Source organism: Cnephaeus nilssonii, assembly GCF_951640355.1.
Source record: "Cnephaeus nilssonii genome assembly, chromosome: 1".
NCBI classification, from domain to species: domain Eukaryota; kingdom Metazoa; phylum Chordata; class Mammalia; order Chiroptera; family Vespertilionidae; genus Cnephaeus; species Cnephaeus nilssonii.
In genome coordinates this window covers 74,525,415-74,552,108 of record NC_137072.1, presented here as the reverse complement: position 1 = coordinate 74,552,108, position 26,694 = coordinate 74,525,415, and the positions used below count along the sequence as shown (strand labels likewise).

General features: G+C 39.9%; 1 protein-coding gene across 11 annotated transcripts in view; it reads left to right on the top strand.

The window, feature by feature from the left end:
* Positions 1-26,694, top strand: part of RUFY3 (RUN and FYVE domain containing 3) — a 76,944-nt gene that overhangs the window by 25,101 nt on the left and 25,149 nt on the right. For 8 of the 11 annotated variants that reach the window (XR_013813306.1, XM_079766328.1, XM_079766325.1 and 5 more), the window contains exons 2-4: positions 23,144-23,317; positions 24,835-24,952; positions 26,539-26,640. Coding sequence is in view for 10 of the 11 variants with exons in the window: in XM_079766328.1 (XP_079622454.1) it covers positions 23,144-23,317; positions 24,835-24,952; positions 26,539-26,640 (394 nt within the window). In the remaining variant the exon portion in view is untranslated. Of the gene's footprint in view, positions 1-8,725; positions 8,780-21,827; positions 22,461-23,143; positions 23,318-24,834; positions 24,953-26,538; positions 26,641-26,694 lie in introns of those variants that run through there. The other 3 variants (XM_079766329.1, XM_079766326.1, XM_079766332.1) reach the window with 2 other exon arrangements.

Here is a 26,694-nt window from a genome sequence, read left to right as displayed (position 1 = left end):
TTCCCATTTCAGGTCTGCTTTCTGTTTCTCCCCACCTCTATGTACTTCTGCATTGGCGTCGCTTTACTGCACTGTCATTCATCACAGTGTCTTCCTGTCACTCTATTGACGAGCCCTTTCTGGGCCTTCTTAGAATGGAGCTTTTACTTTAACCTTTAATTTGTGGCCTTTTTTTTCATGGAGTTCACTTTAACTCTTCTTGGGTTATCAGCTTCCAACACCGGAAGGTCATTTGTCCTAAGCTAACTACGGACATATTTATCATTTTCCAGAGGTAACTGCTATACCAGTTGAGATAACTGCTACTCAATGATGGAGCTCAGATTGGGATGCAAGTTGTCGGATTCCCAGGCGTGGGTGCCTGAGAGACCTAGCAGGAAAGAGAGCAAATGCTGTCATTTGAGAGCACCCACAGTATTCGCTGCTCTTCAGTTGTGGTTCTGAATAGTTTTGGGGTTTTTGGTAGTGGCTCTTGTTTTAGGGGGAGTTGGAGAGTGTAACGGGCACAATTTTCTGTTGTGGTTCCTCCAACCCCTACCTATCCACTGTGACTGCTAGGAAGTAGCGTTTGAGTGCAGGGGAGTAAATACTAAAATCTGTCCACTTGGAATTTTTGGTGTTTGAACTTTTCCAGCGAACACATAGAAGGATTTGATGAACTGGAAGCAACAGTATGGAGAAACAGTGAAGCAAACTTGTTGCCAAATGGCCCCTAAGTAATCATTTATTTTTCATCATAATTAAATATTCCAAAAATAAAATATATATGTCAGTGTGTTGACAATAATTGGGTTCTTTTAGAAAATATATTTAGTATTGTTATATGTGTATTTTAATTGAAAACAACTTTATTTTTCTAGTTATAGGAAAAATTGTGTTACAGAATGCAGAAAGTACAAGATAGTATAACTCATCTAAAATCCTATCACCTATCTATAACCACAGTAAGATTTAGTAACCAGATTCTGTCTTTTTAATATAGACACATGGAGTTCCTTTAACAAGCTCATATAATTTTATGCATGTTAAGTCATACCATACCTGTGTTGTGTGACCTGCCTTTTTTCCTCTGCATTATCTTTCCACATCAGTAAAAGGAAATCTGTGTCACCTTGCTTAATTTCAGTTATTTGGATGTGACATGATGTCTTTGGCTCCTTATTACAGACATTTAAGTTATTTCTAAATTTGAGTACCATCGGCAGTTTGGGTTCATCATTATGTTTATAGTTTGAATACTTTACCAGTTTTCATTTTCAGAAGTGTAATTTCTGGGTGAAATAATAATGTATTTTAATTTTTGAAACAATTTCCAAGCTGCCATAAACATTTTTTTTTAATTTAATAGCATGGTATGAACTTTCACATAGGTGGCTACTTTGCAACTCATTTTTGTCTTTCGCTGCTGTACTTGGTTGTGGCTTCTCACACTATGAAAATCTGAACTTTCCAAAGGAAACAGTTGTGGTTTCTGGGACAGTTGATTCAGCAACTGTAAACTGCATGATACTGTTACATCTGGGGTGTGTGTGTTTTTCCTTCAAGCTAGTGACAATGTCAAAAGCAGAAGAGAATGAATTTTGCTATTAATATACAATGAGAAATTTCACACTTTTCTAAGATTGCTAGAATTTGCTTCCTGGGATGAAAAGACTGCTGAGATTTTGTTTTTCTTTTTCCTAGAGCAGTAAAACCTAGGGTGTGTATTTGAAACACTGCATTTCATCTGAGAATCCCATAAAGTCTAGTCCTGTGGGCAGCAGCTTCCCAGTCCATGTGTATCAGAGATGTTACCTCTGCCACTGCAGCCATGCAGGCAGGAGGGCAAGGGTCTGCCCTTGGGAGGAGGCCCCTCTCCTTTTCCCCTTACTCCCCATCAGGCCCTGTCCTCCCTGGCCTTCCATTGTCACCGCCTTGCTCGCCTGACGTAGGAATCTATTTTATCTTCTCTCATCTCTGTGATACCATTCCTGCCTGACCTTGTGTGATAGTTACTTACTTCTCCTAAGAACAGTGTCTATGGACATTTCATCTTGGTAACTTCTGTACAGACTACTAACTGCCCTACTAACGTCCTTTGCTCACCATACGTACTCAGTAAATATGGAATGGCTCAAGTGTTGATAACTGCATTGAAAAGATCTACAGTTCTCTTGTGTCTTTCTCCTTTACTTTCACACAGAACACTTCATTTCTGACACTCTAGTCACCAAATGTGTGTGTGTGGCAGGGGAAGCAATTCTGCAGCACCAGCTGGGTGTCCTACAATTTAACTCAATTCTGACTCTACCGGGAGACAGTGTCAGATCCCTCTGGTTAAGGGTTCAGTCCCATGAAACTGCCTCCCCACTTCAAATGCCGATCAAAAGTAGTAGGTCCCCAGGGTGCTCACAATTTTTGTCCTACTTGGTTACAAGTCAGAGCTTCCTATGACATCTTCCCCCTTGAATTTGATTGTTTGCTAGAACAGCTCACAGGACTGAGGGAAACGTTAACATTTGCCAGTTTATTAAAGGATAGGCTAAAGAATGCAGATGAGCAGCTGGGTGAAGAGACACACAGGGTGAGGTCTGGGAGGATCTCAAGTGCCTGCTCTGCCCCTGAGGGATTGGGATAGGTCACTCTCCCGGTAAGGGTTTGGAACTCTGCACTGTTGAGATTTTATGGGGCTTCCTCATGCAGGCATGATCAATTATACATTCATTTCCAGCTCCCCTTTCTAGAGAAGTGGGGGGCAGGGATGAAAATTCTAACCTTCTAAATACAGCCCCATCCCAGGAAACATTTAGGAGCTCACCCAGATTTGAGTCATTCTAGCAAAAGGTGCTCCTTGTGCTCTTATCACGTAGGAATTTACAAGTTTCAGGAGCCCTTTCGTCAGGGACTGGGGACGAAAACCAAATACCTATTTCTTACTATAAATCATAAGTTCAGAATAACTTGCTGTTACTTTTTCCAGAACCATTTGTATTCCCTTGCTGATATTTTTGTTTTTACTGTGCTATGGGGAGAAGATAGACTTTGGACTATGTTACTGATTTATTAGGACAGGACCTCTAGGCATTTTTAAAAATAGCTTGACAGTTCCTTTGTTAATCTTTATCATGTTACCAAGAGAATTACATTATTGTTAGTTTAACAGCACCTCAGCTGTTACATTTGTCATTTGGTCTACTTACATTGATTTATTTTTTCCCTGTGTTCCATACTTAGTTTAGTGTGTTTTTTTAATCCTATTCCCTCTGTTGTTTTTTAAAAGTTATGGCAAATAAAGGAATCCAGTTTGTAGCCAAATCCGAATATCGGGCACACATTGGTGTCTTGTAAATGGTAAAGTTGACATTGAGTATCTATGATGTGCTAAGTACTTTAAATTTGTTAGCTTTTATTTCCCAAAGTCCTTGAAAGAGTTATTTGTCATCTGTAGCTGGGACTTCAGGAAGACTTTCCCTCAAGAAACTGCAATAAACTTTTAAAAAGTAGCATTCTAAATAAAAGACACCTAGTTTCAAAGCAAGAATGTAACTTGGTTACATTTGTCTCTAAACTTAACTGTAACTCTGTCTTCTGTAGTAATATTACTGTAGAAAGAATTTATCAAGAAGAGCAGTCTCACAACCATGTGTACGTGAACAATGGAGAGGCGCCTGCGGCCCATTCAAGTGCGACCTCTCAGGAGGGAAGGTGCTTCAGCCAGTTCCCTCATCCACAGAGAAGAGTGACGAGGCAGGGCCCGAGGCCTAGTGAGAGCAGTGGCCCCACCAACCCAGGTCTGTCTGGGTGTAAAAGCCAGGGCCCCTTCTACCAGACCACACTGCTGTCATTGTGTCACCGTGTACTTGTTGTAAGAACAATATTTGGCAGTACAACCCAATTAAATATTTCCAGAGCTATATGTATTAGTCTGCTGATTTATTCATTCTTAGATCTGAAACAGTGATAGTCAAGAAAATAGTAGAGTGAACCTCAAATAAACTATGCTTCCTAATTCAGGGTCCTTATACAGTTCCAGTATTGTCTCATCTCTTTTTTTAAATTTATCTTTATTGATGAAAGTATTACAGATGTCCCCTTTTCCCCCTTCTGACCCCCTCCACACCTTTCCCCCCCCATGCCCCCTAGAACTTCACTGGAATAAACAATGTCTTTGTTCATATGCATCTTAAAAATAAGATTATAGTCTGCTAGGTGCAGTGTTTTTGACCATTTAATCCAAGTGTGTGGAGAGGAGTGGTGGTGCTAATGTTTCATTACCAGTCTCATGGCACACACACAGTGACTGTCCACTTGCACTCCTTTTCTTATGAGTAGGTGTATTCAGTGAGCACTGATGCACATCTGGCACAATTCTGATCAGTACAATTCTGAATTAAGCATTATCTGCAGCAAAATTTTAATCCAGTCCTTTCTTCTGTATCAGCCTTTAGATTACTCCTCTCTGCAATTTGTGAATATGTATTGTAATGATACCAATTAAAGTTAAACCAGGCAAAACATGTTCAAGGCAATGAAGTATCATCCCTAGAAAAATGAAATGTTCTGGGAAAGAGACAAGAGTTGTCGATGCTACCCATCCACCTCTTTGATTCATGATACTTTTGTTGTTATTGTTTTAATAATTTGAAGATACTCCAGAGGACAATTTTTTTTTTAATCTTTTATAAATCCTTCAGCATGGTGTCCATTCTTTATTACGATAAAATCCTAAGCAGGACAAGGTAAAGTGGAGAACAACTTTAAAAGGAGAAAGCACACCTTTTACCTTTTAGGGGAGGAGAGCTCTTTTAAATTGATTCCATTGCTCTGATTCTTATAACTTTACATTTTGTTTTCAAAACGAAAACATCCAGTTGTAGCAGAAAAGTACTCTAGATGGGACATGCCGAGGGGAAAGTGGGGGAGACCCCTTGTTCATACCACCCAGTCCTGTACAGAAATTCACTTTCCCGATCTCCGCACAGATCTTGGAGGGTCTTTGTATTTTGCTTTAATAATGTAGACTTTTATTTCTTTACTAGTGGCCCGGTGCACGGATTCGTGCCCATTGAAAGGAAATGGGGAGCCCGTGCCCGTGAACCCGGGGAGTTTCCACATCCCCGTGAGCCGCCAGGAAGTCACATGGGGAGTCTGTCCTCCTCCCCCCAGCTTCCTGAAAAGATATTTCCAAGTGTCCCTTTCTGCGGCCAGCGTTGTGCCTCACCAGCCGGGAGGTCCCTGGTGGACACCTTGGGCCATGCTGGGCACTTTCCACTGCTCAGAGCCAGATAAGAGACACTCCAAGGTGAACAATACAAAGTTGGGGACCTTGGGGGACGGGGTGCTCTGTTGCCCACGCCCCCACCCTTCAGATCCATCTCTGACTTTTACCCCAATTGTCAGTCGCCACCTTGTGGCCACTGTTATATTGCTGCCTTCCTCTGTAGCTCCGGGGCAATCGGTAAGGGATGAGATTTGATCTGGATGCCCAAGGCAGAGTTCCAGGAGCTGGCAGTGATATCAGGCTCATCCTGATTACTCTGAGTGTCCACGCTTCAACCATTCTCCAGAGATTGTAACTGCAGGCTTATGGGGTACGAGGGATGTAGCAGTGCACTAAGCAGCAGGCAGCTGGGAAGGAGCCCGGCCAGGGCCGGGGTGCCACACTGCTCCCACTCATCCCGGCCCCACTATGCCTGCCACTGCTGCCACTGCTGCCACTGCTTGGTAGCGCTGCTGCGGAGGCGAGAGAGGCTCTCGAAGCCACAGCGGTGCTCGCCAGCCTGCGCTCGCTCGCTGAGCGCACTAACTACCAGGGGGTAGCTCCTGCGTTGAGCGTCTGTCCCCTGGTGGTCAGTGTACATCATAGCAACTAGTTGACCAGTCGTTCCAGTGGTTCGGGTCGTAAGAGTTGCTTTAGGCTTTTATATAGATAGATGTGACAAATATAGTTTCTAGTTCAAGAAAATAGAGAATAAAATAGGAATATTCACCTTACTGACTTTCACAAGGTCACCTAACAAGTCTGTAAAGTAAATTGATGTGATAGTTATAGAGTACATTCTTGTAAATTTATAACCCTACATATAAACTTAAATCTGTAGCATATTGTTCATGGAATATATCTGAAAATTACAGATACAAATATATCTCTATATAATGTATTTTAACACTAATTTACTATAAATAATAGTAGCTAACACTTATATTGTGCTTTCTCTGTATGAGACACTTTCTAAGTGCTTTACACATACAGATTCACATTGCAGAATCCAAAAAAGATCTGAAAACCAAAAATGGTTTTCATAAATTTGCCATAACTCATTTAGTGCTAAAACATGACCTGAATTTACTTGAAGCTATTTAAAGGTTTTTATTTTTTACTTATTTATTAGTCCCACCCAAGGATATGTTTCTATTGATTTTTAGAGAAAGAGAAAGGCGAGAGGGGGAAGGGGAGAGAGAGAGAGAGAGAGAGAGAGAGAGAGAGAGAGAGAGAGAGAGAGAGAGAGAGAAATAGTAATGTGAGAAACTGATCAGTTGTTTCTGGTGTGCGCCCGACCGGGGATCGAACTTGTAATCTAGGTATGTGCCGTGACCCAGAATCAAGCTCACACTTTTTTGGTGTATGGGGCAACGCTCCAACCAACTGAGCCACCCAGCCAGGGTGAGGCTATTTATAGTTTTTATTGACTATTTAATTTGAATATTCATTTATTACCTGCAGAAATATTAATGTGCTTGATTGTGAAGTGCTGCCCCAGACCTACTAGTTCTACATGTTTGTGGGTCTCAGGTATATATCATCTTACCTTTTTTTTTTTTTTTTAATATATTTTATTGATTTTTTACAGAGAGGAAGGGAGAGGGATAGAGAGCTAGAAACATCGATGAGAGAGAAACATCGACCAGCTGCCTCCTGCACACCCCCTACCGGGGATGTGCCCGCAACCAATGTACATGCCCTTGACCGGAATCGAACCCGGGACCCTTCAGTCCGCAGGCCGACGCTCTATCCACTGAGCCAAACCGGTTTCGAGCATCATCTTACCTTTTTAAATAGACTTCAAAATAGATTTAGGCAGAAAATATTCAGATAAAGGATTTGGAACCTATGTTTACTCTTGTACTCCTCACAACAGTGCTGTAAGATAGGTACTGGTCTTTTCTCTGTTATATAAGTGAGGAAACTGGCTGAGAAAAATGAGAGGAAGTACCTGGGCCAAGGTCATACAGCCAGTAAGGGGTGGAGCTGGGATGTGAGCCCAGGCGGCTGGCTCTTACGTCGGTTCTCTGAACCATCAGGCTCTCCTACCTCTGTTTATAAAATGACTTAACTTGGGATGTTGATGAAAGTTTAGGAATCTAACTCTGGTCCTCTGTGCTGTACTCCTATGCTTGGTTTTGTAAGGCATTAATTTCTAGACTTTTGATTTGGAAGATAAAACAAGTGTAGTAGGGTATAGACACTTGCATTCCCTTTATATTACTGCCTTCAGTGTCTGACCTAACCAATAGTCTATATATATCTAGTTTCTGAAAAGTTCTACTCTAATCACATCTCAAATCACTTGATCCTCATCTGCTTCCCTGTTTTCTGAATTTAAATTTTAACTTTTTATATATTGGTATCTTTTTTGTACATCTTTGCAGAATAATTGATTATATATTTGACACTATACCCTTTCAGCCCACTTATTTAATAAACTAGTGAGAGAGTAGGATAAATGATATTCTTTTCCTAGGTGATGATTCCAAATTACTGCTTCAAACCATATGCTGTCTTCTTACATTTTTCAAGAAGGAAGGCTTGTCATAGACAGTGTATTCTTTGCCCATTTTCTCATTTTTATTATGCTTCATCCTCTAAGAATTTCTCTTTATTTTCTGTGTATTTACACATGAAATTCACATGATTTAGTGAGTTTAAATATGAATATTGCAATTGTGTGTAATAGTTTCAGAGTTATTGAAGGATGAAGCTAAATCCATTTTAAAATTTTTCTATAGGTTCTCAAATTTTATTTCAGCATAGATAGTGATCTTATATTATATTTGTAATCTTTATGTTCTTTCCTGTCCTTTTGCCTCACATGGAATATTCCATGTACAAGAACACTGAATTTATATAAGGGGAGAGAGTACTTTACTTTTAAGCAAATAAACATCTGCCTTTATTGAATTATAAGTGATTTACTTAGTCTCACTCTTAAAGCAGTATCCTTTTTTGAGAAATGAGAACTGTGGGGGTAGAGGGCATTGGGGAAGGTATTTAGATTATTGTTGTTGTTTTTTTAAGAAGAGTCACTGGTTTGTATCATCATATTTGCCCTGCGTGTAAAAAAATATTCTATATGTGTTTCAGCTTCATTGAAGTGATCAAAATAAATGTTGAATGAGGTCAACATTGTATATAATTTGAATGCAAAAAGCTTCATCTTGATTTTCCATGGGCAAAGAAAAATCTGCATTACTTTTTTATGGGATATGAATCTGTTTCCTTTTATTAGGAATTTTGAAATTATTAATCTTAGCTTTGAAACATATTTAATAGAATTGATACCTGTGCTTAGTCCTCCAGGGTTGTAATCCCAGCCCTTTTCACTGTTAATCGCTGGTTTAAGTGGAAAGAGTTCTAGAAATCTGCCTTTCAGTTATCCTTTTTGAAACCTTGTTTTTTATACACTTTTCGTTCTTGGCTTGCATGACACTTTATCTTTCTTTTCCTTTCTTTTTGCCGTTTGCAAAGACTCTTGGGAGGATTTGACAGATTTGGTGGAGCAAATGCGTGATGATACAGAAGGTGCGTGCCACACCAACATCTTTCAGCTTTTTTTTTTCTTTCTTTCTTTTTAAAAAAATTTCTAACTACGGTTTGATTGTTTTTCATAAGAGGGAATATCATCTTTAGGTTTTATTTCCCATGGCAGTAACTGGAGCAGTAAGCATGTTTGCCAGATTTTTCATATCGATACTTCATACGGGATTAGAGTTTTCAGAGTCTTGCATTTAAAATCTTTATCCTTGTGGTTTCAAACTAAAGTGGCATTAATCTATGTTTATACTGTTCCTTCAAATATTTGTTGAATGACTTGTTCAAAAGGGACTTTATTTCAAAATTATATCAAGTTTCTCTATGGCTTTTTTTTTCATTTATGTGTTGGGAAGATGTGAAACGTTTTATCATTCATGAAAATACATATATACATATTTATATGATGTATATATTTCTGTGAATCCCATAGTAGTCAAAACAAACATATCCCAGTAATCTCAAGTGTTTGGCCTGGACAGTTGCTTTGATTTGTAGATTTCCGTGACATTGAGTGCTTTCAGCTTGGTCATCATTGCCTTGCTGGTGGAATTACTTTGAAAAGTTGCACATATGTTGCAATGCATGAAGGTTCCCCAAACCAATCATTCTTTCTTCTGTAATTGGCACCTAATTTTAGGGAGCTCAGGGTGATTTACACATTTAACAATAGAAATGGAAAAATTGAAGTTTGGCTTCACTTCACTACATCATTTTACATTCTCCCTTTGCCTGGGCAGTTAAAGGTCGCCAGCTTCAGTGCACACTCCCTCCAATCTGCCTAGACCAGCCTTTTCACTGACGGTGTGAGCTGCCCGCAGCCTCCTCTCCTGCCTTGCTCCTGTGACGTCCCACCCAGGGCACTCACTCCCCTTCTCCCTTCCCCAGCCGCCTGCACCTCCCTCAGTCCGGGTGAGAGCTCCAGGGGGGCTCCCTGGCCGCTTTGGCCCACATTCCTTTCTCCACTCACTCAGGTCCTGCAGAACTTGGAGCTTAAGGCTGTTCCTTATTATCTTGCATTTATCATCCTAAAGGATAAAATCCCTGAGAGCAGAGCTTGTCTTAAACTTCTTGGTGTTCAAATCAGGCCTGGGGTGGTACACCAGACAAAACTAAGACAGTTTTCATTCTCCAGTGCTGCCCAGTAGTTTCTTCAGCACTTTACTTTGAATAAGTAAATTATCCTGAGTTTTATCTCATTCCCTGTAGTGACACTTATCTTTTTAGTATATTCTTGATTCTGCTTTTAATATAATTAGTTACATATAATTCAGTAAAAAAAAACAATCAGTATTACTTGTTGACAGTTCACAGACAAGAACAAAGAGGAGGGTATAGATTGACTCAGTGAGTAATTTTTACTATTATGTTAGCAGCTATTATTATTTTCCAAGCACCATATGGGTTTAAGGTTTTGATTTCTTTAGTAGACTAGGAACTAAAGAAAAATGCTACACAAAAGCCAACAAATATATTCCCTTCTTGAGGAATCCTTCCCTGTGACTCAACCCTGGTAAAATTCTATTTTTCTTAATACAAAGTACTACACTACTGCAAATAACAAGCCTACTATGAGAGTCAGCCTCCTTTTCTATTTTGTGTTTGCTGGGATTTTTGTAAATGATTATCATAGGCAAAATTAAAAAGGGAATTAAGATTAGCTGTAACATTAGAGCCCATAAAAAATCCAGAAGATGTGAATTGTATCAATACTTTGATGATCTTAGTAGATTATCAGTCAAGTGATATATGGTAATGTTGGCCAAGAACTGTTTATAGAAAAACCTTTCTGGAATGTAGTTTAAAAACAGTTTTTTTCTTTTTCAGAATGGGTGGAGAGAAATGGCTTTACTTGCTAACTTTTGAGTCATGTCATCCTTGTCTTCTTTTATATAATTTTACATTTTTGTCTCATGTCAGTTATGTGAAATGCCAGAAATTTTACTGTATATAACTTTGAGCTTTTTAAATGAGTACTTGTAGCAAAAATAAGTATGTTATAACACACATAGCAGCTCAGGGTCTTGGTAGGATCCTGGTTTCAAACCCTGGGAAAGTATGTGGGCCCAGATCTTTTCCGGAGACCTTCACTGCTGAGCTGTTTCACTTCTGTTTCTTACCTATTCTATGGATGTGTCGTAACAGTTGGCTGTTTAATAGATAAAATGTTAACACTGACTTCCAGACTCCTGAAAAAACGCTTTTAAAAATAACAAACCCTAGGAGGTTGCAGATTTGAAGTTTGTTTTTCAATTTTGGCAAGATCAAAGGTTTTTCTGGGGAACTGATTTCTCACAGTGATGGTTGGTTTTACATTCAGTGGGTCTGTAGCTCGTGTCTAGTAGAACATGAAGTGTCTTCTCAAGGTGATCACTTATCTCGCATCTCATTTCATTATTTGTAAATTTGTTTTTACAAGTTTTGAAACTCACTAGAAAATTATGATTAAATGAACGAATAAAAAGCGCATAATTTACATTTTTAGTTTTGCTATAAATATTGAATTCCGAAAGTAATTAAATGTTTGGCACATGAGAGATAGGGCCATTTATAATAAACTGAATTATTTGTACAGCAGTTCACTTTTATATCGTTGTGCTGATATTTAGGCCAATTGTATTTCTTAATTAAGTCACAAAATTAAGTACTATAAGAGCTATGTTATTACCAATCTGACCATTTTTATGTATATATTTTCCAAGTCTAATAAAACTGTCCCTTTTATGAACAACAACAAAAATTGAATTCCTTTTTATACTTATTATAAGCCTTGTAAATGGATTCTGTGAATTTTCAGTTTCCCAGATTACTCTCCATCTCTCTGAGCATTGAAATGTTTGGGACATTACTTGAATTAGGGAAATAATACAGCCATGTGACATATCATCTGGTCAAGATTATATGCTGGTTCCTTGGATTATAAGCTGGTTCCTTTTAGGTTAAGATTTGATGTCCACCATCTTGAAAAATGGAAGGAACAGACCTAAGAGATTTTCTTAGCATTTAGCACTGTGTCATATAGTCATTCAATAAAGGCTTATTTTAAATTAACTAAAATTGTCATATTTATGGAGGACCATAATACTTTTAATAGCTAACAATTTTTGTTCTTAGTATGTCCCAAGCATTTCTAAATAGTTAACATATGTGAACTTGTTTAATCTTCAAAAGTCTATTATTATTTTATAGTTGAGAAAAGTGAGGCCTACGGAGTAAGAAACTTTCCCTGTGGAATACTACTCAGCTATAAAAAATAAATGCTATTGGCATGCAACAACCTGAATGAATCTCTAAAGAACTACGCTGAGTGAAAAAGAAAAAAAAAAGGCCAATTTAAAAATCTACATACTATATAATTCCATTTGTATAACTTTCTTGAAATGACAAAACTTTAGAAATGGAGACTAGTAGTTGCCAAGGGTTAGGAGAAGGTGGGGGCTGGAGGGAAGTGGGTTTAGCTATAAAAGGGTGATATGAGAGATCCTTATATTGATGGAACATTCTGTATCTTGACTGAAATTTAATGTCAGAATCCCAGTTATGATAATGTACTCTAGTTTTGCAAAGTGTTGCCTTTGGGGGAACTAGACTAAGGGTATGTGGTATCTATGTATTCTTTTTTTAAAATATGTTTTTATTGACTTCAGAGAGGAAGGTAGAGGGAGAGAGAGATCGAAACATCAATGATGAGAGAGAATCATTGATTGGCTGCCTCTTGCATACCACCCCCCTCCCCCCCCAGGGATCGAGCCCACAACCCGGGCATGTGCCCTTGACCGGAATTGAACCTGGGACCCTTCAGTCCGCAGGCCAACGCTCTATCCACTGAGCAAAACTGGCTAGATCTATGTATTATTTCTTATAACTGCATATGAGTTTACAATTATCTCAAAATAAAAAATGTTTAAAAAAAAGAGGAGAAGAGAAATGTTCACAGAATCACACAGTTTGGGAAGAGTTCAAGTTGAGTTCAGACTCCAGAGCTCAATGCTTTTAACCACTGCACCAAATTTTTTTTTTAAAAATTTTGATTCAAGATCCACTATAAAAATATATTTTCATAAAAACTCAGTACACATAATTTATTAGTATATATCCAGAACAAAAGTCCATGAAACAGTATGTAACCTTACTATGTGGAACATGCTAAATCGATTGTATGCTGCACTGAGGGATGTGACCTTTAGTTCAAGACACTCCAGAATCCTTTCTGCCCCTCTGGTATGCATCCATTTCATCCCTAGCTACTAAGTTATATGTCATTCCTGAAATGACTGGGTTCTCTTCCCAGCCTATAATTGCTAGCATCCTTTAAAGGCTGGGCCACTAACCTTGTGTCCACCTATTTCCCTTTAAATCATCTCCTGGTGAAAGCATCTTTTCTAATAATTAATGCTGTTTTTCTTATGCTACTGATTATCTAACCCTGAATTTTAATTTGTATTTATAATGACCTGATGAAAATTATGCTGAGAATGCTTTCACATAAATATCCTTTCCTGTATCCAAAACCAAGCTGATTTGACCCCTTATCTCCAAAACAGTTATTCAGTCTTTTTCATTTCTATTTCCAGCCTCACAGGGCAAGAACCTTGGGTTATTGGGAGAGGCAGAAGTTTCTCTTGAGCCTGCAGCTAAAATTGGCTTTAGCTCAAAACAATCTGCATAGCACAGAGGCACATCTATGGTGACTCATTGTGGACCCCCACATATCAATACTATATTCCTTGTTATTGCTAAATAATATTCCATTGTACATACCATTTTATGTACCCAGTTGTTACCAGCAAGACGATGAGACATCGGTTCTTGTCTTCTTGAAGGAAAAAATTCAGTCAAGAGACAAAGTGCAGCAAAGCAAGCAAGAATTTATTGGCCGCAGCAGAAGCACATTCAGGACAGTGAAACAAGGAAGAGCATAGCATAAGAGAAGCAACTTAAGAGCACAGATGGGGCTGCTTCAGCTCACTGGGAAGCAGAGAAGAGGGGGCCTTGGAGACAGGTTCAGGGGGTTAACACCAGACGAGCTGCCACTGCCCATTGCTCCTCTGGTTGCAAGTCTCACGGGGTCCATTAGAGTTTATATGATGGTGCCTGTGGGGGAAACAAAGGGGAAAGGCATGGCATGCTCCCCAGAGGGAGAGCCTGTGCTGGGGCCTCCGTTCTAAGAACTTTTAAGGGTGGAGATTTTAGGGGTAGTTCCTGGGGAAGATCTTAATAGAATATTCATCAGCTTTCTGGGTAGGTCTTTTCAGGGTCCTGGTCTCCACTGATTGGTCGGAGCCAGGGCAGGGGGTCATTAGTCACTGCAACTGGTCCTCAAATCACCTGCCTGGTTTTGCTGCTTTTCTGGGCCTGGAGCTGAAACACAACTAAGGCCTAGATGTTATCTTTAGGGAGGAATTTGGGGGTGTCTAAACTGCATGACCAGTGATAAGAAAGATCAGGGGGTCCAAACTCTATGACTAGCGCTATGCTAGGGAGGAAAAATTATCCTTTGGGCAAGCTCCTTGTTTTCTCAGTGTTGTCCATTGCTGGGCACCTGGGGCTTTCCGCCCTGGTGACCTTCTGTACCTGGCCTGTCATCCTTGCTCTGCTCATGTGTAACTGCCTACCACACATTCATCAGTTGAGGGACATTTGGGTTGTTTTCACTTTTTGGCTATTACGAATAGAGTTGCTATGAACATTCATGTATGAGTTTTATGTGAACATATGTTTTCATTTCTCTTGGGTATATACCCAAAAGTGGAACTTTTAGATGATATGATACCTATGGTTTAACCTTTTAAAATAGTCTGACAGTTTTCCAAAAACAGCTGCATCGTTTTATATCAGGGGTCCTCAAACGTTTTAAACAGGGGGCCAGTTCACTGTCCCTCAGAGCGTTGGAGGGCCGGACTATAGTTTAAAAAAAAAAACTATGAACAAATTCCTATGCACACTGCACATATCTTATTTTGAAGTAAAAAAACAAAACAGCAAAAACACCCGCATGTGGCCCGTGGGCTGTAGTTTGAGGACGCCTGTTTTATATTCCTACCAACAATGCACCAGGGTTCCAATTTCTCCACATTCTCATCAACACTTGTTATTTTCTGTTTTAATTTTTTTTTATATCCATTGTGAAGTGGTATCTCATTGTGGTTTTGATTTACTTTTCCCTAATGAGCATCTCACATGTACTTATTAGCTATTTGTATATCTTCTCTGGAGAAATGTCTATTCGAATCCTTTGCCATTCTCTTCTACTGAGTTGTCTTTTGTTGTTGAATTATAAGAGTTTTTTATATACACTGAATACTAGATCTGATAAGCTAAGGGTCCTAAGATCCTATTGATTATTTTAAAATGAAGATTGAGTAAATGTTCATGGTTCTATTGTAAAAATGTCATCAGACTAGTTTAATGGGGTTTTATTATAAGATCTCTTTAGTACTTTCAATAATTTTCGTCACTATCAAGAAGAACTCATTTTATATCCAATTTTATATTCTGAGAACTATTACAGCAAAGGTTCAAAATAGATTTATTTAGGAATTATTGGTCTTCAGTCAATCTGAACATAGAGTGAGGTTTCCTTTCTATACCTCTCTGTTAGTTTGTCATTTTAAATCTCTTATTAATGCTCTTAAATATCGTTGGGAAAACCTCTGTTTGACAACTCCTTTGTTTCTCATATAAGATAGAAGTTTTTATCTGTCAAATAACCAGGAAATTTTGAAGATTAACTGCTATTTTGCTAAATATGAATTATTCCCACTGTGCCAAGAATTGGGTGCAATGTACCACACTTAATGTTAACGTTAAATACTAGCGGCCCAGTGTACGACATTTGTGCACTGGGGAAGGGGGAGTGTCTCTCAGCCCTTTCACAGTCCAGGAGCCCTCGGGGGATGTCTGACTAATGGCTTTGGCCGGCTCCCAGCTAGCCTAAGCCATCAGTCAGACATCCTTAGTGCTGCCATGGAGGCAGGCTGCTGTGCTCGCCAGCCATCAGCCTGGCTTGTGGCTGAGCGGCACTTCTCCTGTGGGAGTGCACTGACCACCCAGGGGCAGCTCCTGCATTGAGTGTCTGCCCCCTGGTGGTTAGTGCACGTCATAGCACCTGGTCGTTCTGCTGTTCGGTCGATTTGCATATTACCCTTTTATTATATAAGATAACTTACTTTTCCTTCAGTTATTTATTTTTAAATTTTCAAGATTCTCTGTATGAACATTAGTCATTGCACTATAAAGAGGTAAAATGGGGTCTTGGTCAGATGATTGGTTTGCAGAACAGTGTGACTCACTGTCACTCTTAGCTATGACTTTGGGTTCACTTCTGTCATCACTATTAACTAAATGAGCCACATGGCTATAAGGGTTATGACAACATTTTCATGTGGAAATTAGCAGTCTTGAAGAGATATGATGAAGACCCACACATTCTTGAACTTGGATTTGAAAACCAAATAATATAGTTCATTTTTGTAGCTATAGTCATTTCTACAAGTTTTTTTAGGTCCACTGCCCTGCTGTGTTCCCCACCCAGGTAATTCCCACCACCGTTCATCTAATCACCAGATCTAGAAACGTGAAAGTTACTCTCCATTCTCTCTCCTTCCCTCATATCCAGGGGGTCATCCTGTTGTGAAATCCTGACATTCTACCCCTGGGTCTTCACTCTTCTCCACTCAGCACCTACTGCTCTGACTGCTTCCATTCCTCATTGCTTCTCCCCAACTTGTAGTAAACCCTCACTTGCTCCTCAGCTTTGAGTTCTTGTACCCTTCTAATTCATCTCCCACAGGGCTACTAGAATGGCTTCTCTAAACTTCAAGTCTATGGCATCACACCTCACATTAAAATCTTACTGACTTTAAGATGAAATCAACACTCCTTAAACTAGGTTCTTAGCAGTCTCTCCCTTACCTTTTTCCCTTATCTCATCTCACAACACTTACATGCATCATAAACCATTGGCATTTTTTGTTTCATTTTTTTAGTATGCCATGTTCTTTTTTTTTTTAATAAGTCTTTATTGTTCAGATTATTACAATTGTTCCTCTTCCCCCCCCCATAGCTCCCCTCCACCCAGTTCCCACCCCACCCTCTGCCCTTAACCCCCGCCCCACTGTCCTCATCCATAGGTGTACCATTTTTGTCCAGTCTCTTCCCGCACCCCCATTACCCCTTTCCCCCCGAGAATTGTCAGTCCACTCCCTTTCTATGCCCCTGATTCTATTATATTCACCAGTTTATTCTGTTCATCAGATTTTTTATTCACTTGATTTTTAGATTCACTTGTTGATAGATATGTATTTGTTGTTCATAATTTTTATCTTTACCTTTTTATTCTTTCTCTTCTTATAGAATACCTTTCAGCATTTCATATAATACTGGTTTGTGGGTGATGAACTCCTTTAGCTTTTTCTTATCTGTGAAGCTCTTTATCTGCCCTTCAATTCTGAATGATAGCTTTGCTGGGTAGAGTAATCTTGGTTGTAGGCCCCTGCTATTCATCACTTTGAATATTTCTTGCCACTCCTGTCTGGCCTGCATAGTTTCTGTTGAGAAATCAGCTGACAATCGTATGGGTGCTCCCTTGTAGGTAACTAACTGTTTTTCTCTTGCTGCTTTTAATATTCTCTCTTTGTCTTTTGCTATTGGCATTTTAATTATGATGTGTCTTGGTATGGTCCTCTTTGGATTCCTTTTGTTTGGGGTTCTCTGAGCTTCCTGGACTTGTAAGTCTATTTCTTTCACCAGGTTGGGGAAGTTTTCGGTCATTATTTCTTTAAATAGATTTTCAGTATCTTGCTCTCTTTCTTCTTCCGGCACCCCCATAATTCAGATGTTGTTATGCTTGAAGTTGTCCCAGAGGCTCCTTACACTATCTTCATATTTTTGGATTCTTTTTTCTTTTTGCTTTTCCGGTTGGGTGTTTTTTGCTTCTTTGTATTTCAAATCTTTGACTTGATTCTTGCGATCCTCTAGTCTGCTGTTGGATCTCTGTATATTATTTTTTATTTAAGTCAGTGTATGCTTAATTTCTAGTTGGTCCTTTTTCATATCCTCGAGGGTCTCGCTAAATTTATCGGCTTTTTCTAGAAAATTCTTGAAAAACCTTATAACCGTGGTTTTGAACTCTATATCCAGTCGTTTGCTTTCCTCCATTTCTTTCATTTGTGACCTGTTTCTTTGTCTACACATTTTGGCTGCTTCCCTGAATTGATAGAGTGGCTTTGTGTACTAGGTGTCCTATATGGCCCAGTGGCTCAGTCTCCCCAGTTACCTGAGGTGGACACTCTTGGTGCACATATTTGTGGGCCGTGTGCACAGTCTTGTAAGCCTTGATTGTTGTTGGTATCACTGGGAGGAATTGACCTCCAGGCCAATTGGCTGTGAGGATCAGCTGTGTCTACGCTGGGAGAACTTCTGTGCTGGAGACACCCTTATGAGACAAGACTTGCAAAAGCTTCTGTGCTCAGCTTGGATGGGGTGGAGTCTCAGGGTGGAGCAGACAGCCTTGGCTTCCCGTCAGCCCTGCCCTAAGAGGCCCCTGGATCTCAGTGTCCCTTGGTAATCGCTGCAGGCACCTCTGAGAGAAAGCTGCCCTCAAGTTTCGCCCGCTGCCAGACAGTCCAGTTTCTCCCCTAGTGAGTCTGGGTCCCCAGAGTCTCGCCCGGAATTGGAGCTCAGAGCAGTCGGGAGCTTTTGTCTCCCTCCCGATTGAGAAAGCCAGCCGCGTACTCAGTTGCCAGCCCTCTCCACGCGCGCACCTCGGTACCTCTGCCTTCTGCAGCTCCTGTGAGTCTGTGTGTGCTTTTCTCTTTCCTTCTAGTTGTAGAATTTCCACTCAGCCAGTCTTCCTGTGGTTCTGGATGATGTCCGTTTTGTCTTTTAGTTGTAGTTTTGAAATTGTTGTGCGAGGCAGCAGTTTAGGTGTTTACCTATGCTGCCATCTTGATTTCTCCCTGTGCCATGTTCTTTCATACTTCTGTGTCTTTACCCAAGCTGTTCCCCTACTCCCTTCACAACTCTATCCTTTCCCTTCCTTGCCTGATTAATTTCTTTCTGTCCTTTAAGATTGAACTCAAAAGTCTCATCTTCTGTTAGCAAAATATATGGCACCTAGTGATTTCTATATATTAATTTTGTACTCTGCTACCACTGTGAATTATTACATTTTTCTAGAGCTTTTAGTTTATTTTTGTCTGATTTTGTGGGTGTAAAATCAGATTGTGCAAGAACAGTAATATTTGATCCACTCTTATATAGTTTACATGTCTCTAATTTCTTTATCTTTAACTTCATTGATCTCCCACCCTCAGTACAATGTTTATAGCCATGTTAATGGATATTTCTTAATTTCCTTAAAATTCTGTAGAGTGAATAAACATAAGTTTAAAAAAATCCTCATCCTCTGAGAATATATATATATATATATATTCTTAGCTTTGAATGAAAAAATAGGGGACCAGGTCAGGTAGCTTTTTTCTATGCATATTTCTATAATGTCCTATTCATATTTTTGTCAGTGTTCTTATTGCTATGTTTGCAGTACTTCTCAAACTTTTCCACAGAAGTACATCAATGGTAGAGGAAATTGTATTGGACTTACAGCCTGCCTGTAATGCTACCTTAATATCATGTCTACTGTCTTAGCCTTAAAAATATGTATAAAATTTACATTTGATTCCATACAATGGGTATTATATTTGGTTTAATATAAAAACATTTTAATTTACTTGTCCTGGAATAAAATTGATCTTGTCCAGGGTAATAATGTTTATCCCGAAATTTCAAGTATTGTCTATAAGCTTTTCTGTTTTGTTCTCCAGTTTCTGTATTATCCAACATTAAATATAATTTCTAACACCCAGTTTATATTCACTATTAATTGAAGAAAATGAATGAATGAATAAAAGTTCAGTTTTGAGATTAATAGTCTTAAAAGTTAATATTGTGAAAAATTAAAATTTTAATGACTTTTTTCATAGAAAAAGTATGATTAATGATATTGTGTAAGTCATACATTTTTTAAAAATCATTTTCTGGTCTATGGAATATAATGAAATTTTATTTAACTTTCTGTAGTTCAAAGCATAAGATATACATAAAAGATCACATAAGTATTCAGTTCATTGAATTTTCACGCACTCAACAATTTCACATAGTTAACATCCGTATCAAAAAACAACTTTACCAGCTTCTCAGAAGTCCCTTCATGCTCTCATCTTTTTAACAGCATATATTAGTTCCACAAAATCATTTTATACTTTGGTCAAGACAACAAATTAATTGAATCAAGAATTTCTTATTCTGTGACAAATCAAATTAATGATTTAGTATTCATAATTAGTAGCCAATATTATAAAATAAAAAAATAATTAATTTTAAGTACTAATTATTTTCAGTAATTTAATTTAGTACTAACCAGAAAACATAATTAAAATTATTTTAATGACCATTACTCTGTATACTATGCAGCACAAAAATGAAGATAATATACATTAAATAATAATCAGTTTAACTTATGCTTTAATTAGCAATAATGAGCAGTAAATTCTTTTGAGTTCTTATGTATAATTGTCAAATTACCCTGATTTTTAAAATTTTGTTTAGAGCAGTAGTTCTCAATGGGGAGGGCACCTGACTTTGTCTCCCAGGAGACATTCTGCAATATCTGGAGATCTGAAGACACTCTTGGTTGTAATTATTGGAAGGTGCTACTGACATCTAGTGGGTACAGGCCAGGTTGCTGCTAAACTTGATTCACAGAACTACATTCCCATCCCCATTTATGGCCCAAAATTATTGCTGAGGTTGAGAGTAATATTTTCTAAAGAATGGGTAGATTGTTTCTGTTTAATTCAGGTAGGGTCTAGCACCATACCAATGAAGTCCAAGGTATTAGGAATTTAATTTCTCTAGGCACTAGTTCCATCTTTCTGTAGTTTATGCACCCCAGACCCCAACCAGATGTCTTGAACATTTCTGCTATGATTACAAGAAGAATGAGATGAGGCAATGTAGAGGAGCTGATAGAAATCTATCACTCTTTCTGGAAGAAAGTCTTAAAGCATGGTGTTGTATACATACTCCCAATCCAGCTCTCCCCATGTTGACTGGTTCTCGCTAGGTTGGAATCAGAGTATATGCTTTGACTAGCAGCATTGTTTAATTTTGTTATTAGCTCCCTGACTGAATGGTCTTAGGCTTGAGGCAGAGGAAATGGTTCCCTATGGCCAACTTCAACCCCGTTTTCTTGCTGTCTGTTGGGAGGCGATAAATAGAGAATCCAGTAGCTGTCCACAACCATTCATGCATTCCCACTCAACCCTGCCCTGTTTCTTTTGCCACTAATTATGGGTCAGAAATGCTACCATAAATGCTGTAACAAAGTTGGAAATTAATATCTGATGAATTTGTTCTTCACAGCTGTTTTTCAGGGGATAGCTTTTTTTATACTTTTGTGTCCCCTGTGAGCTTATTCTATTCTTGACAATTTGACCTACCCTAACAAAGAGAGTCACATTTGAGGCATGGCAATATATACCAATTCTGACTTTAAAAATAAAATATTCTCTAAAAGTATTACCACCCAGCTAGTGTGACTCAGTGGTTGAGTGTCAACCTATGAACCAGGAAGAGGTCATGGTGTCAACCTATGAACCAGGAGGAGGTCATGGTTAGTTTCTGGTCAGGGCATATGCCTGGGTTGCAGGCTTGATCCCCAGTAAGAGACATGCAGGAGACAGCCAATCAATGATTGTCTCTTATCATTGATGTTTCTATTTGTTTCTCCCTCCCCTTGCCTCTCTGAAATCAATTAAAAAATAAAAGTATTACCATGGAAAACACTAAGTAAACCACAATTTGTATAGTTGGAACTGTAAATCTACAGTAAGTCCTTAAACTTAATGGAGATTAAGCGTAGAATTTGGCTATTTGATTTTGCTCATTTAACTGTGAAAGCAGATATAATTGAAAACATTGTGTGAAGAAAATTGCTTGGGACAGTTTAAATAAAGTAATGTCTGTTTTGTGTTGTGGCTTGTTTGTATAGATTTATCAGGATTTATCAGTACTTTTCGTCTTCCTATGAAGATTTAAAATATTTCATAGATCTTTAAGCCTTTTATAGAAATTTGATATATTTTATATTTGGGGATATATATAGTGGAAAGAGCATTAACTTTCATATCAGGTCCAGGTCCAAATTCTGCCACATATGAACTTTGGCCTTGGACCACTTAACTGTTAAGGGCCTGCTTTACCACCTGAAAAGAAGGGATACTATTTAAATGACAGTCATAAGAATTAAATAAGGTAATCATGTAAAAGAATGGTCAACAGGAGAGAAGGATAATATTGTCTGGAGTCATTGATTCATGGGCAAGTGGATAATAGTGGTCATGAGCATAGGGTTGGAGTTGGGGAAACGGGATCTACACTCTGGCTCTGTCATCTATTACTAGCTATCCACAGGGCCAGCCCCTGTACTCCCTAAGCCTCATTTTCCTTCTTGCAAATTGATGCTGTTGGTAACTGTCTTGTAGCATGTTGTAAGGAAGAATTGAGATCATAATTGTAAGAAGCAGCCCAGAGTACCTGACACAGAATACACACCAGTGAATGAAGTATTGAGTGTCTGGATTGTTCTGAATTCTGTTGATAAAATATGGTACTTAGTCCCTTTCCTCACATAGTTTATCTGTCTGGTTGATGAGAGTCACACACTCTATGCTAAGTCTTTAAAAATTTGCAAATTGATTAAGTTCTAATACTGCATTGCACTAATGTTAATTATTTTTAGTTTATTTAATAATGCTTAGTTTAAATAATGATGATAATTAGTATTAATACTAATAATGCAAATAGTATATTTGAAACAAACTTTAAGTACTTTGCTTTTTTCTCATTGGTTTTATTTTTTAAAGCACTTCACTAATGGTGTAGAGAATAGGGGGTCAGGGCAAGGGCGGAAGCAGACCAGTGAAGGTTGTGGAATAGTGTGCTGTGATGGGCGCCCAGGTTAGGGTGGTGGCAGAGGCAGTGGGGAAAATATTAAAAGACTGTACTCAAAGATCAAAATTTGATAAAATAAATAATTTTTACTGTTTCATTAAGGATATTCCTAAGGGAAACTGACTTTTTTTATTAACAACAAGTATATGACAGAGAAGACTACAACAACTAATAGTATAATTTGCTGCCACTGCCTTGATTCTTGCCAAGACAGTAACAGTTTTACCCACCATTTCTTTTGCACCATCAATGCAAAAATCAACACCGTGAAATTATAGTGAATTTTAAAATGCACTATTTCCAGTAACCAGACATCATTTTCATCTCCTTTGGCTGCAGATCCGAATTATCTCATGGCGAATGAACGCATGAACCTGATGAACATGGCCAAGCTTAGTATTAAGGGTTTGATTGAATCAGCTCTGAACCTGGGGAGAACGCTGGACTCTGACTACGCACCTCTCCAGCAGTTCTTCGTGGTGATGGAGCACTGCCTGAAACACGGCTTAAAAGGTAGGCATGGCCTCAGTGTGCCAATGTGCAGTCAGCTGTTTCCTAATAATGCACATCCTAATATATAAAAAGCCACGACTGAAACAACCGGACGGACGACCGAACACAGGCTGCGTAGGGCGACAAAACTGGCAGGGGGGTTAGTGAGGGATGACAAAACAACTGAACAGCAGGCTGCGTGGGGCGACCAGGCCAGCAGAGGGGGCAGTTGGAGGCAACCAGGCTGGCAGGGGGGCAGTTGGGGGCGACCAGGCTGACAGGGGGGCAGCTGGGGGTGACCAGGCCGCGGGGGGTGGCAGTTAGGGGCGACCAGGCTGGCAGAGGGGGGCAGTTGAGGGCAACCAGGCTGGCGGGGGGGTTGGCAGTTGGGGGCGACTAGGCCGGCAGATGGGACAGTAAGGGGTGACCAGGCCAGCAGGGGGTTGCAGTTAGGGGAGACCAGGCTGGCGGTGGGGCAGTTGGGGGCGACCAGGCCGGCAGGGGGGGCAGTTAGGGGCAATCAGTTAGGCAGGCAGGTGAGCAGTTAGGAGCCAGTGGTCCTGGATTGTGAGAGGGATGTCCGACTGCCGGTTTAGGCCCGATCCCTAAACCGGCAGTTGGACATCCCCTGAGGGGTCCCGGATTGGAGAGGGTGCAGGCTGGGCTGAGGGGACCTCCCCCTCGCCCTCCCCCCCCACTTCCCCCGTGCATGAATTTCGTGCACTGGGCCTCTAGTTCAAGAAGAAAAGCATTCTTTGTGGAGTCAAAGAATAAGAGGTTTGAATTAATATTTATCCACTGGAATGCATTTTATATGGATGCTGGCATATGGTTGACTTAAAGGACTTACAGGGCTTAGAAACCTCAGATCATTCTATGCTAGAGCTGGAAGGGCCCTTACAAGTATCTAGTCCAGCCTGGCAGTTGTGTTTGACAGGTTGCAGAAAGGCCTGGAATGAGATGTGACCTCTCGTAGTCCCACAGTGAGTGGGGCAGAGCATGTGCTAGAACTCAGGTCTTCTGACTGCTTCCGTGCTTCACCCACTTAACCATAAGCTTTTTAACACAGGACCTGGTCCTGTTCAGCTTTGCTTCTCACACTTCCCCAATATTTGATAGCCTGTTTCTGGATTATATATTCTTCCCTATTGTACTGTTTTCTTCATTATATCACACAGCTTTAAGTACTATTAAAGTATTAATAGTACTTAAAGTAATTAGTAGTAATTAAAGTAATAATACTTTAAGTATTATTAAAATGTCTTGTTATAGAACTAGTCCACAAATTCTTCCTGAAAGAGGAAGGACTAAGTCTTGGAAAGTAGGGGTTTTTGATTTTCATAAAATATTACAGATTCTGAAAACATGAATAATTTCAGAAATATCTGGCGATCTAGGATTGGTTCCCAAAAAAGAGCACTGAATAGATGGGAGGTGTGTGTGTGTGTGTGTGTGTGTGTGTGTGTGTGTGTGTGTGTTGAGGGCATGTTTATGTTGTGAAGAATATTAAAATACTGCTATGTTTTTATATCCTATAGCTAAGAAAACTTTTCTTGGACAAAATAAATCATTCTGGGGGCCTCTAGAACTGGTAGAAAAGCTTGTTCCGGAAGCTGCAGAGATAACAGCAAGTGTTAAAGATCTTCCCGGACTTAAGTAAGTGTAAGGTTGAATTCTGTTTGTCAGGAAAAACATTCTTACTAACTTTCCCCTTGAAGAGTGAGACTAAGATAATGATGATTATGATAATTTATTTTGTAACAATCTAAAATGCATACTGTTGCTACGAATAGGCACTGTTTTGAGAGAACTGGAAATCCTATATAATAAAGAGGTGATATGCAAATTGACCATCATTCCAACATACAACATGGCCACCCCCATGTGGTCAAAGATGGCTGCCCCCATGTGGACACAAGATGGCCGCCACAAGATGGCCAGCAGACCTCTGGGGAAGGGCAGTTGGGGGCCACCAGGCCTTCAGGGGAGGACAGTTGGGGGGGACCCAGGCCTGCAGGGGAGGGTAGTTGTGGGCAACCAGGCCTCTAGGGGAGGGCAGTTGGGGGCAACCAGGCCAGCAGGGGAGGGCAGTTGGGAGTGACCAGGCCTGCAGGGGAGGGCAGTTAGGTGTAACTGGGCTGGCAGGGGAGGGCAGTTGGGGCAATTGGGCCAGCAGGGGAGGGCAGTTGGGAGCGACCAGGCCTGCAGGAGAGGGCAGTTGGGAAGGACAAGGCCTGCAGGGGAGGGCAGTTGGGGGCAAACAGGCCTGCAGAGGAGGGCAGTTGGGGGCGACCAAGCAGGCGGGGGAGGGCAGTTAGAGGCAATTGGGCCGGCAGGGGAGCAGTTAGGTGTTGATCAGGCTGGCAGGGGAGTGGTTAGGGGGTGATCAGGCTGGCAGGCAAAAGCGGTTAGGGGCAATCAGGCAGGCAGGCTGGCAAGCGGTTGGGAGCCAGCAGTCCTGGATTGTGAAAGGGATATCCAACTGCCCTTGAGGGGTCCCAGATTGGAGAGGATGCAGGCTGGGCTGAAGGACACACATACACCCATGCATGAATTTCATGCACTGGACCTCTAGTGTAAAATATTAAGAGAAGTATGTCTGTGAGGAGTAATTATTATTATTAATCTGAGAGAGATTGTCTTCATGTTAAAATACCAAACATGTTCTTTTTTTTTTTTAATGCACTTGTTGAAATTAGTGAATTTCAAGAAATTAGATCAAGGGAGGTGGCATACTGGACTTGACTTAAGAAAAAGAATGTGTTTGATGGAGTTTGAAAACCAAGATTAAAACAGTTGTCAAGTGAAACTCAGGAACTGACACCTGGAACCTGCCTTAGAACTTGAAAAAGAGTACTAATCACCTTCCCAAATTAGATTGGTTTAATTATAATCAGATAGAAGTCTAAGTGGCCTGTGTCCACATTATTATTATTTGGATACGGATATGATCCATACTAAATTTATGAGGATTTACTAGTACTAACCTGATGGAACATTTTCAGTTGAGCCTCCCAGAGGTCTTGCCTTCAGATTGTGGTCTCATTCAGTAATTAATTCTTCACCAGAGCATTTGTCCCAAACACACCCTCCGGGTCCCTCTAGCCCTCACATAGGATCTTGTGAGGAGCACCTCAGTGTGCATGTTCTGCTGGGGGACCACTAGCAAGAGTAAGTGAATCTGTCCCACTGTGATCTCTATTTCTGCTACTTTTAGTTGTTTGGTTTCTGTGTTACTATAGGACACCAGTAGGCAGAGGAAGAGCCTGGCTTCGATTGGCATTAATGCAAAAGAAACTTTCAGAATATATGAAAGCTTTGATCAATAAAAAGGAACTTCTCAGGTATGAATGTCTTGTTGAATTTTGCTCTTTACTTGCTATGTTCTCCATCATATG